At 46.0% G+C, this 14,966-nt stretch overlaps 1 protein-coding gene across 2 annotated transcripts in view; it reads left to right on the forward strand.

Annotated features, from left to right (window-relative positions):
- Positions 1 to 14,966, forward strand: part of LOC126532007 (uncharacterized) — a 73,696-nt gene that overhangs the window by 20,053 nt on the left and 38,677 nt on the right. The window contains exons 2-3 of one of the 2 annotated variants that reach the window (XM_050179709.3): positions 2,796 to 3,090; positions 8,738 to 9,022. In XM_050179709.3, the coding sequence (XP_050035666.2) occupies positions 2,899 to 3,090; positions 8,738 to 8,944 (399 nt within the window). In that variant the 5' untranslated portion in view covers positions 2,796 to 2,898 and the 3' untranslated portion in view covers positions 8,945 to 9,022. Of the gene's footprint in view, positions 1 to 2,795; positions 3,091 to 8,737; positions 9,023 to 14,966 lie in introns of those variants that run through there. The other variant, XM_072288087.1, reaches the window with a different exon arrangement.

Genomic DNA, 14,966 nt, shown 5'->3' on the forward strand with positions numbered 1-14,966 from the left:
GGATAAAAATTTCAGGGTCTTGAACACCTCTTATAAAGCAATATGTGATCAAAGCCACAGTAATATACGTTTTATGTACAATGCCTCAAGTCTACATGACAGATCTGACTAGATTTCTCGGTATAAATGTTAGGTATAGTGCAGATCTGTGCTATATGCGTAATCTAACGCATTCTACCAGCAGTCTTGAGCATTTACTGACAAGGTAATTACATGGCGCCTGCCTCCGTCCGGTTCCCTAAACGCCATCCATTAGAAGTGGCTGTAACGGAAGAAAGCAACACGTCTCCGAAGAACACACTTCGCCTGCGAGCGCCCTTTGCCCTGAAGGCGAAGCCCAGTTTCCCACCACGACTAAAGTCGTCGCCTGTGATATTGTCCGCGACGTGTTCTTCAAACTGCCCACGCTTCGCACCTATGTCTTTGTTCCGTCGGGAAACGCTATCCACGTGCTTGCTGGCGAACAGTCCTGAAGCCAGAACAAATGCGGTCAACAGGAAAGCAACGGTCAGCAACAGCCGCAAACTCTTATGCGGACGAGCGAACGGTGACGCTTGGGGACCACCGATGCTGCTGCCGCTCCTCTTGGCGCCAAGATATCGCGCTTTTCTCGTACTTTCAAGTGGCTTGTAACCACTGAAGAGACGCCCGAATATGCCAGCGCTTGCAGTCAGGCGGTTTCCGTACTGCACCGACACCGAGTCCACCTGAAGAAGCGCGCGAGATAGCCTCCCCGGGCCTCTTTTAGATGAGCTTTCAAGACATGCTAGAGGCGCGTTGACATTGCTGAACACTACACTTCGATGCAGGAGTGGAGAGGAAGATCGCTCATCCGGCGGGACGGAGGCGTCTCCAATACCAATGTGTTGCTGAGGTGTTCGGACTGCGCTACTTAAATCGGAATCCGCTCCTCGGCGGCGTTGTTCGTCCACGGGAACGCTGGACCGTCTCTCACCGTTGCGGTTATTGTGGCGAAGAACCTCTTTCGTGGACAGCGACGAGGGTGGGCGACTTGAGAAGATGCGATTGCCCGTTGCATCGGTGGGGTAGGCTGCTTCGAAGAGAGGCTGTCGCCTATTCAAGCAGGTCTCGACGCGATGCATCATGTCGGCCTCGTTAAAAGAGTGCGAGTGCGCCGGCACTCCGTCAAGCTTGGGCAGCGAGTCGGCATCCGAGAAAACCTTCTTGTTCGGTGACGTACGTGGTTCGAGCGCGTCCTGTGCCGAGCAGGGGCTCCACTTCTGATGAAAAGAGTAGGACGATTCCTTTGAGCTGCAGCTCTTTGCAGGTCTCGAGGCCGTCTCGTAATCAGGATGCATTTCCTCTGTTGTCTCGTCCTTCGATCTCATTCCGCGGAATCGTCTCGTGATGGCAGCACTGGCTGTCCGTCTTCTTCTTCGCCGTGCTCTACACTTTAGCGGAGTATTAGGAGGGTAGAGTGCGTCGCCTCGCCAGGACGGAAAGGAAGTTTAAATGACTAAAGCTATTTTTAGCGCATTTATATGTGCAAGTTCTTCCTTCCACACAAAGATAAACGTCATCAATAGTCGTCCTATGCACTTAAGTATTGAGCCGATGGTTACGTAAATTGTGAGATGGATTCATCTTGTATTAATACATTGTAAAAAAAAACCTAAACTCCTTACTGTTTACCTCAAAAGAACTGTTGGGCGGAAAAGAAATAGGACAAAATAATTTCCTGATTTTATGCTTGATCCTGCCGCCACATGTTTGGTATTTTCAGGGTCGTAGATTTGCGCCGTAATTGACGATCATCATCGTAATAATTATCTATGAAGTCTTGTTGTAGTACTTTTTTACTTTGTTCCTGAGCAATGGCGCTTAGCCACTACGGATAAGCGGCCCTATTTGTCCATTGCTTCTTTCATTAAAGTCCGTGTGCGTGCGCTGTGTTATTTAGATGACGCTACACCAACTACACCAATAAGAGTGGGCTGGGGTGCGTTTGGCAGGCATTCTGAGATCATGAACAGCAGGTTGCCATTATCCCTCAAGAGAAAAGTGTGTAGCAGTTGTGTCTTACCAGTACTCACCCACGCGACAGAAACCTGGAGGCTTAGGAAAAGGGTTCTACTTAAATTGAGGATGACGCAACGAGCTATGGAAAGAAGAATGATGAGTGTAACGTTAAGGGGGATAAGAAGGGAGCAGATTGGGTGAGGGAACAAACTCGAGTTAGTGACATTTTAGTTGAAATCAAGAAAAAGAAATGGGCATGGACAGGGCATGTAATGAGGAGGGCAGATAACCGATGGTAATTAAGGGTTACGGACTGGATTCCAAGAAAAGCGAAGCATAGTAGGGGGCGGCAGAAAGTTAAATGGGCGGATGGGATTGAGGGGCAACATGGCCAAAATTAGCACATAACCGGAGTAGTCGGAGAATGATGGGAGAGGCCTTTGCCCTGCAGTGGGCGTAGCCATGCGGATGATGATGATGATGGCACCAACTTGCCAAAATGTAAGTTTTTATACATGACGAGCGAACGGCGATGGAGCAAGCGGTTTTACAATGACGTTGGTGAATGTTATCTGAAATACATTAGGACTTCGAATATCAAACTATATGTGTTGTGCATTCACGTTGTAATTGCTCGTCTATGGTAACCATCTCATTCTTTGCAAATTCTTCATTGCCGATGTGTAATATGGATGTTACTACTGGGTTTGGCCATGTTAACATTCTTGTTCTGCATTTCTTTATTCGATCCTCGGGTTTTCTCTCAATTGTTTGTCGTTTACACTTTGCCTGAGTATCGGAAGCGTGTCACGCAGAACCTGCCTACAACTGCTGTTGGGTTCGCGAAGAAGTAGAAGACGACAGACAGACCACCCAAAGCGGGAAGGAGAGAGGAAGTCGCCTCAACGGACGTCAGTGATGGCCGCCAGCACACAGGAGGATAAGATAGCCGAAAAACCGGCTCCTTTGGCTGTTCATGTGGGTGGTGCCCTGGTTCCCGTTGGCGCCGCTCCCGTTGTTCCCGCTCACGTCCCTCCAGCCCGCGACTACTATGACGACCCGGACGATGCCGACGAGGGTCCGGTGAAGCAGCACAAGCAAGTCGTGCAGGTTGGTTTGCCGCCTTCTTTCCCAAAGAAAAATCTGAAATTAGGGTCAAGTGAATATGGGCCTCCAATATGACCGAGCGCTGCTTTAAAGCCTCGGCCTATTTTGCCACTTCGCGGGCGCTTGCTACTGCTGGTATGATTAGCGACGAAGCACTTTTTCGGTGTCGAACGTGGGCTGTCGGTGTTCCAGCCTGTTTCGTGGCGAAATCCACTTAAAGCTTGGGCGCCGCAAACAAGCTGAATGAGTCGGCGTAGGAACTTCTTACGTCAAAAGGAACAGAAGCTAGCCCTGCAATCAGAAAATGTGGAATGTGTGCAAGGGTGTGGGTAGAAAATGTTAATGCATAAATAAAAATAGATAACTGAACTGTTTTGCATAGTTTGACTTGAGTAGAGTTTGGTGGACTGAATACGCCATCTGACTTCAAATATTAGACGTGACGAACTAAATCATATCTGCAATTTACACGTCGTGCTCATCAATACTTGATTGGCAGCATCATGGTTCCGCTTGCAAAATGTAATCTGTTACTTGTGTGACATCGCAACACATTTATGTGATATTTATATGCAAGTTTCCGTCTAGCTGTCAAATAGCGCAGCGATCCCGCCCAATTCCCAGTAGAGGAAGGGCGCGCAAAAGAGCAGATAATAATACTGTGCTGAGCTAGACACATATCTTCAGGTAAATTAGCATATCGTCGTGAGCAAGACAGCAGAGGTAAAGAAACGGTAATTAGTGTGTCATTGCATTGCACTTGCATCGCCAGCAACTTTGTTATTACCTTAGCTGACGACTATGCGACCATTTACGCCGAGTGTAAGAACATTTACCCTATTGTTTTTGCCTCAAATTACCGATGAAGCTGCCTCCCACAACTCATCTTGCGGCGAAAAATACCGAAAGTAGAAGGCAATCTTTCCAACGTGCATTAGTCGTCGGCACAGGAAGTGGTTCTTTTCGGGATATAACGAGAACTGACGCAGAAGCGCATAGAATAGCGGCCGGCACACAAAGGAGCCGTGCAAGATACAGGCAGAGGCATCGCTGCGCAATTTTCTTCAGTGCATTTGGAGCAGCTGGCGTTGTTCTGCGATAACACGCTCGGATGGCTCGCAGTGGACTCTGGATTGGATCCTTATGCCCAGTTGGATTCTTTTCATTTTGCTCTTCAGCTTACATGTGTAATGTTTATAAAGTGTGCGTGTGTTTGCGTATGTGTGCGCGCGTGAATGTATGCGCGCGCGTGCGGGCATGCATACACAAAAGCATGCATGTGTATGAGAAAATGTGACATGTTCAAGTACTTAGCAAACTGTTGGCGGGGCTAGAGGTTGTAATTCATATTTGTGCGAGAACAGCGCAACGGCCACACAAAGACGAGACAACAAACACTGAATTCCAATTGAAGATTTAGTGGAAGGTATTCATAAGCTGCACCGATTCCTTTGAACGCAGTGCCGTAATTTGCAAATATAGGGACGACCAGAGACGCAAGTTAGCCAAGCTGCACAAATTGCTTGGGAAAAGAATGCATGCGTCAGTAAGCCGTCGGTGGCCCTACATGACGTTGTACTGCGATTCTCGCAAGCAGGCAGCAAAGGATTGTGACTGTATAACATTTCAGTGTTTTATTCACGCAGTGTTTTGATATCCCTGTGTACACATGTATAACTTTTGCATACCTGCCAATAAATCTTCAGTTGGAAGGAAACAGTTGTCCTCGTCTCGTTCACGTCCTTTTGTGCCCTTTGCGCTACCCACGTACAGCCATGAACAGGAAAACACGTAAGAAGAGCCACATAAAAAGAAATGCCCAAAATATTTGTCACTGGGATAGTGTCAGCCGTACCGTCTATGTAATTAACTTGTTGGTTCGACAGGTTTTCAACACATAGCGCATTCGAAGTACCTGTGGATCGGTTGAGAGCAGCAGTTTCAGGAGCGGTCGCGTATTTGAGCGAGCACCACTTCTACGTTTCTCAAAATGCGCTTAGACGTGTAGGCAGTGGCTTTGATACTCACGATAAGCATTGTGCCATAAAATGAAGGTGATTTGTTACGTCGTATCTGAAACCGGTAAATGCATTCCTATCGACGCTTCACTGCTTAGTTCACTGACTGGGCGCAGCTGCCACATTATACCTCACTGTATCCTAGTGGAACTTTGCAGCAATGACTTAACTTCACGTTTGCTGAGACGAGCTAACGAAAGAAAATGTGCCGAATTCCTGAGTACGTTCGAAACGTCGTTACACACATTCAATTACATATTAGGTGTGGTATAGCCTCAAGGGCAAGCTCATCAAAACATAGAAAGACGAAATGAAGTTGGAAGGGGGGTTGGCCCCCAGGACACGGTCTCAACATTCGCGAGAGGTCGCGGTGTAACATAAGCACAGGCGAAGGTCGCATCAATTGAATTTCCGTGACCCACTATTTCTGTAAGAGTGAGCACAAACATGTCCGTCATTGTAGCGAGAACGCAAATGCTGCTGAGCGAGGCACAGGGCACAATGAAAAAATTCTTTCGTTGACTATTACGTGCATTTTTAGCAACTAATTTGTTTTTATACCGAACTTTCACTAACCAGACCATTATACAACTACTATCTTTGTGTCTGCTATGGCTGCTTTACTGTTTTCGTGTGTCATATTCTTTGAAAACGATGACCGACGTTGAGCTAATTGAAAGATATTTTCTCTAGATGTTATGGCACGAAAAATTCACGAAGACATAATATGTACGCCACAAGCGCCACATTTCATATGTCCTCATTTTAAGTGACTTGGTATCTTCGTCTTTCTTGCGCCGCACCAACTAGTAACAAGGCAATGACAGGGCGAGGTTATAGTGACATATGCACAGTAAACATAAATGTTTACCGGCCATTGAATCCGAGAAAAAGCTGAATATTTTCACAGCCGGGGAACGCAGCCTGTACGATATTAAGTATTCCTTGCCCGCACTTCTATATGCGAAAAAGAAACATGCTGTTCTATAGTTGTATTGTCGCAATAGTCACAACCAGCTCGGATTTTCAATGGTTTCTCAGGTACAACAATCCCTAAACTTTTGTGGTCGAGTGCACGCATTTCAAATCCCAGTGCCTTAAGAAACATGACTGTTTGTTGAAGGGTAAAGATGAGAACCGCGAATTTGAGACGCAAATGGCCAAAAACAGCGGCGTGCCCGAGTTTCTGATAGGGATTTCATTATTTATTTATTTATTCAATACTGCAAACCTTGTACGGATCCAAGCAGGGTGGGTTAAATGTCAACAAAATAATAGCAACAAAGTTGAAAATATCAAAATGTGGCTAAAGGCATTAAAGAATCATTCCAGTTGGTTACAGTGCGAGGAAAAAATGAAAACTTGAATAAATCTGTTCGCGCAAAATACGGCATCATGAAATTAGGATGATGGTGGCGTTTATGCCTCGACGTTTAAAGCGACGTATATGGAGAAGGGTTAATAACTAGATCTTGATTCCAAAGCAAGAAAATAAATTGCAAACGTAAATTTTTCCTTCGTTGTTCAAGACATTGGATACCATTAATCTGCATTAATTCAGAGGGTGAGTCATACGGGGAAAATGTACAGTAAATAAACTTTACAGCTTTTCTCTGTACCTTTTCTAGGCGGGTGATATTGTGTTTATTAAACGGGTCCCAGACAACGAATGCATATTCAAGTTTCGGTCTAATTAGTGAATTGTATGCAAGTAATTTTACCCTAGGGAGAGAATGTCTAAGCTTATATCTTAAAAAGTATGGTTTACGGAATTCGGAAGAGCAGATGTTATCTATGTTTAAATTCCATGATTAAGTATTAGTAAGTGCGACACCCAAATACTTATATTTAGTCTCTTCCAGCAAAGGTGATGAACCAAGCCTGTAGTTAAAAGAAAGCTAAGCTTTTTTGCGAGAGAAGCGAAGAAAGACGGTCTTATCAGTGTTAAGTTTTACGTCCCACGTTTCACACCGTTCAAAAGTATTAGCAAGAGAGGAGTTAAGATAGATTTGGTCTTTAATTGAAGTTATTTCTTGAAGAAACGCACAATCATCCGCAAACAACCTGATTTGGGCATTCGGATCAAGTTCAGTAGTAATGTCATTAATATGTAATAAAAACAATAATGGCCTCAGTACACTTCCTTGGGGCAGGCCAGGGCCGACCGGAAGGCAACCTGATTGTTGCTCATTAACTACTACAAATGGGTAGCGATTGGTTAAATAGTTTGATATCCATATGATTAAAATTTCCGGGAGGCCAGTGCGTCTGAGCTTTAATATTAGTTTGTCATGGGGAACTTTATTGAATGCTTTGCTCAAGTCCAGAAATATTGCATCAATCTGACCGTTCTTATCAAGACGTGAAGCGAGTGAATGTATTACTGTAGCTAGTTGTGTAATTGTTCAGTATCCTTTTCTCAACCCGTGCTGGAAATTACAGAGGACTGCGTGCGCACCTAAAAATTCATTAATCTTGTTGGAAATATGTTCGATTAGTTTGCAACATGATGATGTAAGTGATATCGGACGGTAATTTTGTTATAATGCGAGGTCAAATTTCTTCTGTATTGGCACAACCCTGCCTATCTTCCAGTCACTCGGTAATTGTCCATGAAGTAATAAAATACGAAATATAAAAACTAGAAACTTTGCAACAGATTCAGCATATCTCTTAATAAACACGTTAGGAAGGTTGTCGGGGCCACATGATGATTTAGTTTTTAAATTTAAACATAGAAACTACGCCAGGGTATGAAAAAAAAATATACATCACAGGAGTGAAACACTGTGTCATTGGATGGACAAGCACCAGTATTTGAAAACACACTGTGAAAGTAGTACTTGAAGTGGTGCACAATATCCCCGTGATCGGTAACCACAGAACCATCAACCAAAATTTGCGACACCGGTTTCCTTTTTTCACTTATATAATTCCAAAACTTTTTTGGTTCCTCTACAATGAAATTTGGCAGCACTGTATTAAAATAATGTTCTTTCTGAAAGCGTACTACGTGTGCAAGACCTTCTTTTAAATCCTTTAAATGACCAAAATGCAAGCGCTGTTTCTTTAACGTTTTTATCTTGCGCTTTAAGTGGATTATTCCACGCGTCATCCACGGCGTTTGTCTACGAACAAATTTACGTTTGTTCGCCACAAACTTATCTATACTCTATCTCAACAAGGGGTCCTACCAAAGATTCTCTACGTTTTTCACCATACGAGGCCTTGTAGTTGGGCATTTCTCCGTAGATGTGGGAGAGACATAAGTCGAATGTCGCGGGGAAGCCCGCCGGCGAAACAGGTACAATTGCGATTTCGGCCAGTCGTTCCGTGTCTTACGCAACCACGTAGCCTAAAGAATGAGTCGCCCCAAACCTCTGCATGTTCCAACCATCAGCTGTTTGGAATGCGACACGCGCTGACCAAGCTTCTATCTTGGCCATGCTCGTGTTTCAGCCAGGACGCTGGCTTCCCTCAGGACGGACGTCACGCTACGGCGAGCTTTCATATAGTTAAGAGCAATGTCGGCAAGGACAAGAGGACGCCTTCGCACATCCCCTATATATGATGAGTTCGTCTCTCTCTCTCTCTCTCTCTCTCTCTCTCTCTCTCTCTCTCGGCCGACGCAGGCTACGGAGTACGGCCCGAGCCTGACGCTCATCTTCGGCTTAGCGGTCGTCGCCATCACCTTGGCTGCTGTGATCACCTTCTACGCGATACAGCCAAACATGCCTGGAAGGACGATGCCACCGTTCTCGACGACCGCCTTGACGCCCTTGGACTATTTAAATGCGACCAACGTTACCCAAGATGGGAACGCCGACGGCAGTATCTGAAATGCCGATGCCAGCGGCGTTCGAAGTGAAAGCGCTGTCATTTATATAAAGATAAAAACAGAGCACTGCCAGCGCATATCCGGCACTCAATTTGACGCTTGCATGATCCGTGTCTTTCTGTTTTTAATATTTTGTGACGCTAGGTGTAAGCTGTAAGCTGTACTCTTAATATTGTGCTAGCGGTCCGTAGATTATATTTTATTCTATTACAGCGTGAACTTTATTGATCATTAAAGCCATATAATCTCTCGTATTTCAACAGTAATTTGCGCATGCTGGATATCCCTTTGCTGAATCGCACGCAATCACGTGGGCTGAATGCATTACGATTTCGGCAGTTTAGTGCCTCAAGAAGAAAAAGTTTCCAATCAGCTGACATGGCAATGAAAAAATCAGCTGACATGGTAATGAAAAAATCAGATTATTGTTGGTACTTCATTTTCAAAGGTAATGCCACTTGCTTAGCATCGGATCAACTAAAAGGATCTCGGAACATTAGTTTTGAAGCCCTATTGGACCCATATAGGGTTTCCACAAAGTTTTTGTATCCCCTCAAACGCAATCACACTATATACCCCGACATCTACCCGAGCCAGACGTGCAAGGTCTGTAAAACTGAATCGGCAACACTCCCCCACATGCTATGGGAGTGCAAACAACAATACCAAGACCTTAATCCCGTGACCCTCTCGTCGAGATGGCACGCCGCCCTGCGCAGCTCCCACCTCGACGACCAACTCTGGGCGACCCAGCAGGCCTACGAAGCGGCGAAGAGGCAAGACCTTGACGTCCCATCGTGGGAGGCCTAGGCCCAGCCGACTGAACTGCTGGTGCTCATTAAAGTTCGCTCTCTCTCTCTCCTACCAAGATATATCTTAGTGCATACTCTAAAAAAAGTTTGAACCTATTGGAGCGTATTTTATACCTAAACAATAATCATTTTTCCGGCATGCCTTTCGTTCCTTTGACGCTGCGCGCCCGCTAATTCAATATGACGAACGGCATATTCACTGCAAGCGTGAGATAGCATTCTTGGCAGAGAAGTAGCGAGAGCAAAGCTTTCAAGGAAAGTAACGCGAGCAAGGCAGACGGCAGTTATTGTTCAGCGACAATATACGGCCCAAAGGAGGTAATATTTTTTAGAGTTGTTTTGACACGAGATACGTCCTAAGGAGTTATTTGAAAAAAGTCCTAAGGACTTTTTTTCAGAGAGCAAGCTCCCTTGTTTTATTGTACCGGTTATTCTAGCAATCTCACAATTGACCGTCAAAAAAGGCAGGGGATGTTACAATAGTGAAAATTCTTAAACAAATACAATTGTAAAAATGCGTACATCGGATATCACATGTTTTCTCGTATCTCAATATAGGCAACAAAATAGGACGATGCATGGAGACAACAGGTGGCAAATAAATCTTATTTTAAGCAGCTTGCGGCTCGTGAACCGCATGCATAGCCCTATTTCACAACGGGCAGCTCCAAAAAAATTGAATCATGGGGTTTTACGTGCCAAAACCGTGATTTGATCATGAGGCACGCCGTAGTGGGGGGACCCCGGAATAAATTTGTCCACCAGGGATTCTTTAACGTGCACTTAAACCTGCATACACAGGAATTTCGTCATTACGCCGTCATCGAAATGCGGCCGCCATGCCCCAGATCCAACAGGCAGGTTCCAGTAACGGTAGTAGACCTCCAGATTGGTCATTACGGAAATATGTGGGGAAAAAATGACACACACTCAGCAGCCCCTATCCAATGTCCGCGCTAAGAAGCGCTGTTTCAATGTACCCTTTCACGTGGCCTAGTAACCGTACTGTTACAGCCAAACTAGTGTTTGAATGAGCAAGGCTCAAGATAATTTTCTATCGTCGTTTTATTTCGAATATTGAGGCGTGTACTTATCCATTTCTGGGGGACTGCGTTTTACCCGCTAGCAACTGCGACGCGCCTGCATAATTTGGAGCTTACTCGAAAGTTATCGTTGGGTCTTTCTGCTGCGTCCGCTGTCACCGATCTTTGCCAACGCCTCCTAGATAACACAAGGCCGGTGCACTCCGATCCGTGACGTCATGCTACCTTGCCCAACTGCCATAGTATCTAATGGGGACGCTCCCGATCGAGCCGCGGTGGTTTTGGCGTCATCGTCTTCGTCACGCTGGGCTTGGCAATGGAAATTTCGGTCCAAGTAGCATGATGTCACAAATCGGAGTGCACCGGCCTTGTGTTATCTAGGAGGCGTTGTCTTTGCGCCATCTGATCGTATGCGCAACGCGAACTGTGCAGTACTATCTGGAAGGCACGCGGGCACCAGCGATGACGCTGGAACCTTCGACGGGTCACGTACGAAAGCCGACGGGCTTGACGCGCAGGTCAGATTTTCGGCGATCGCCGATGTGACTCACCACTATCGTTGTGCTCGAGTGTTACCTGTTTTGTTGGGCACAAGTTCGCGCATGAAATTTGTAACTGAGTTTTGACACAACGGCTGTTCTTCACCGTCCCGATGACGTGACAATGTAAAGAAACATGGGAAGGTGGGCTGCATCAGGGCCGGCTATCTCAAAATTCAATATTATTTATTCACGAAAATATAGAAAGGAAAAGAAGAAAATGTAGAAAGGCACAACACATTCTCGAACGCAGGCGCGCAAGGGATGTCTCTACGGCCATTACCACCAAAAGTACCGTCCAGTAACTGCGTGCACCACACAGGAATAAAAGGGCCCACGGAAGTACTTTTATGCATACATATATAAGCACAACAAAGATCATACCATTAAAGATCACCGCCCCTTCAAGTCCGGGAAGATGGTTGGGTAGCGAAGCCGTGTTAGACCGAGTGTAACTGCAAGTCAAACTTCGCAAGCAGTCTATATTGGAAATCTTTTGTTTCACTATTCTTTAACCTCATTTTCGCTTTTGCGGTAGGCAGCTTTTTCCTCGGGAGTACGCACTACTCGTAGTCTTCCCATAGTTGTAGCTGGGATGGAATGTGCGGAACCACTAATCCAAAGCTCCGTATATTGGGCGCGAGACGCATCACTAGAGATGCGGGCGCTCCAATCGTTTCGATGATTGGTTCGATTGGTTTGACAAATGACGTGGCTGCCGGCCCTTCTTGCTGGCGCAAGGAGTGCCGGCAGCCACGCACTCCTAGTATCGCGTTTCGATCGCTGGGCACTGTTCGTTGGCCGCAAACCGCCCGCAAACGTGTGTTTCTTTCGCAGCAGGGTGGAATCAATCGTCGACAGATTTGATGCCGACCTGGCTCGATCGCCGAAAATGCGCCGGGTGACAGCCGTATAACATTTGCATATAAGATAGCCTTCTCAGAGGGGGAAAGGGGCTCCCCGATACATTTCCCCCTGTTGAGCTCTTCCGCAAGGTCACGTTGCTCCTCTTTAGCGAAGTCCGACAACGACGGCATATAAAGTCTGGGAGATCAGCTTGAATCAAAGTTCTTCGCCTGCTAGGGAGTATTGCAGAAGGGTACGCAGGAAAGCAGATGTCAAAAAAGCCGACGCCATTGCTAACTGGCAGACTCTAAGTATTGGTAGACCCTACCACGCGTATTGTTGTAGATGTGGGCTTGGTTGCCGCTGGCGACAGCTTTCTTTATTGTCCACTTTTCTTTCTCCCTATATAAGATTTATATATGTGCGCTACTTACGTCCACGTCCTGTCCTTCACTTAATATCGTCAGTGTAAAATTAAGCGCAATATAACCATGAACGTTCACCAACTAGACCCATTCATTGCTTTACTAAAAGATTTATACATATACATTCCCTCTAAACCATTTCTGCAAATTGCCATAGGTAATTTTTCCCTGTGCTTTCCTTGGCTTTATTGCCTGATGTGTTCACGTGCTTGTCAAAACAGTTACGAACACTTCGGACAACATGCCATAAGTATCGCGTTAGGGCCCATGGTCAGAAAGTTTCGGTTAGAAAACTACTTCGTCTAAGTTCCACACTTACTAATATGATTATTGTCTCGAGTCGCGTTAAGATGGCTGCATCTGTGGCACGAGCAACGAAGAAAGAAATCTCTTATCTCTCGTCGCCCTTATCTTTAACGAACTTTGAAAGCAATTTCTGAATGACGTTCCAGTGATTAGAACATGGATATCGCCATAGAAGTTGTTTCCGTAGAAGAGAATATTAAAACACGAGCGCAGCTAAATTGCTTCCGGTTTCTTTGAGCCTCTGACCTTTAAATATGTTGTTACTAACTGTACATTTCCGGTTTGTCACACTTTTCCTTATTTCGGCAAGGGTTCGCGTCTAACCGCAAGAATGAGCGAGCGGTGAAGAGAGGCTGTCCATTTCCGCTATCCGTTCGCTTTAACGCTGAAAATTTATCTCGATCCTTCTTGTAATGCCGAGGCAGCGTGAGTGGAAGTTAAAATTGGTTAAATAAGGCGTGTCTTTTTTTTTTTTGTAACCATGAGAACCGGAAATTGCGGCCGTTCCATTCAACCCAAGCGCGGTGAGGTGGCTTCTTTTTTACTTTTTTCTTTGTTTTTTTGTGCTGCGGGCAAACCAAAGTTGGAAGGTTTTGGTTAAAGGATAATCGGATGAGATGGAACGCGCCAGCTAGTGTAAACAGGATCACTTGAAAAATTTCACTCCGATCCTAAAAGGGTCGCCGTGCTTGTCGCAGTGTTTTATACGTTTTACTGGTTCTAGTAAATATTTTGAAGTAAGCGGAAGTGTGCAATAATATTTGCCCTTCTCTGCGGGTTGAGTGCGCCCTATAAACTTCTTGCGTGAGCGCTTTCGCTGATCAACCGCAACTCCAAGAAGGAGTCCAGAAAATGTGTCGACCTTATCAGAAAGTTTCCACGTCGGAAACATTTTTCTTGAGTCTCGCCGGATACCCGCCGTGGTTGCCTATAGCGGGTGTTGGACTGCTAAGCACGAGATCGCGGGATAAAATACCGCTCATGGCGGCCGCTATTCGATGGGGGCGAAATACGAAAACACCCGTGTACTTAGATTTAGGTGCACGTTAAAGAACCCCAGGTGATCCAATTTTCCGTAGTCCCCCACTACGGCATGCCTCATAATCAGATCGTGGTTTCGGCACGTAAAACCCGATAATATAGTTTTTGATTCTCGGCGGACGCATGCTCTACTATACTCTCGAAGGCACCTCCACAAATGTAAAATACAAAGGCTCCTGGCAAATCATTGTTATATCTATAGCGTAGTGTGCACAGGCGGTGCGTGTGTCCCTTTGTGTAGTTTTCAGGGGCCCTAATCAAGTTGAAATGATCGTATAGTGGGTACTTATCGTACAGCAATAGTAGTTCTTAAGCGAAACTTATATTGACTCTCAAGTGAAATTGTCGTGGTCCCGCAAAAAAAAATAAAAACGTGCGCAGCTTGCACTAGTGGCGCAATGCTCGATTCAACAGAGGAGCTTGTGATCACCTAGCTTCTACGTGGCTTGCGTAAGTTTTTTGTAGGTTTTGCGAGGTTATGCTAGGTTTTGCTAAGTTGTTCGTAGGCTTGGCTAAGCCGTTTCCATGTTTTGCGAGGTTGTGGTAGACTTGGCTGAGTTGTTCCTCGGTTTTGCGTGGTTATGCTATGTTTTGCTAAGCTGTTGTCTCGGTGATCTTGACGCTGGAAATTTTCGAGCAGTCGCAGGACGGGGTCGCTTTCTCAGCGAAGTCGGGCGTTCAGGCACTGACTCTCGCGTTCCCTGGACTGAAACTCGGGTCTTCGACTCGTCGCCGCCTCTTCTTAGCCGCAGCTTTGGCGCGCGGTGTTCCGGATCAGCTCGGCGGCGACGCATAGCTTCTCGCTTGGCAGTACGGCGCTCTTCCTGGTAAGCCGCTCCTTCTTCGGGCGTCCGGACTTTTCTTCGATCTTCCCATGGCAGCAGCACGTACGCACGGAGTAGAGGAGGCGAGAGGTGTGTCGCCATGCCGGCTGTTCCGAGCTTTTACTCGCCTGTGACGTCACAACTCCACCGTGCGGTGCGAGGAGGTTAAGTGGCCGGTGCTCTCGCA

This window comes from Dermacentor andersoni, chromosome 5 (genome assembly GCF_023375885.2).
Source record: "Dermacentor andersoni chromosome 5, qqDerAnde1_hic_scaffold, whole genome shotgun sequence".
NCBI lineage: Eukaryota > Metazoa > Arthropoda > Arachnida > Ixodida > Ixodidae > Dermacentor > Dermacentor andersoni.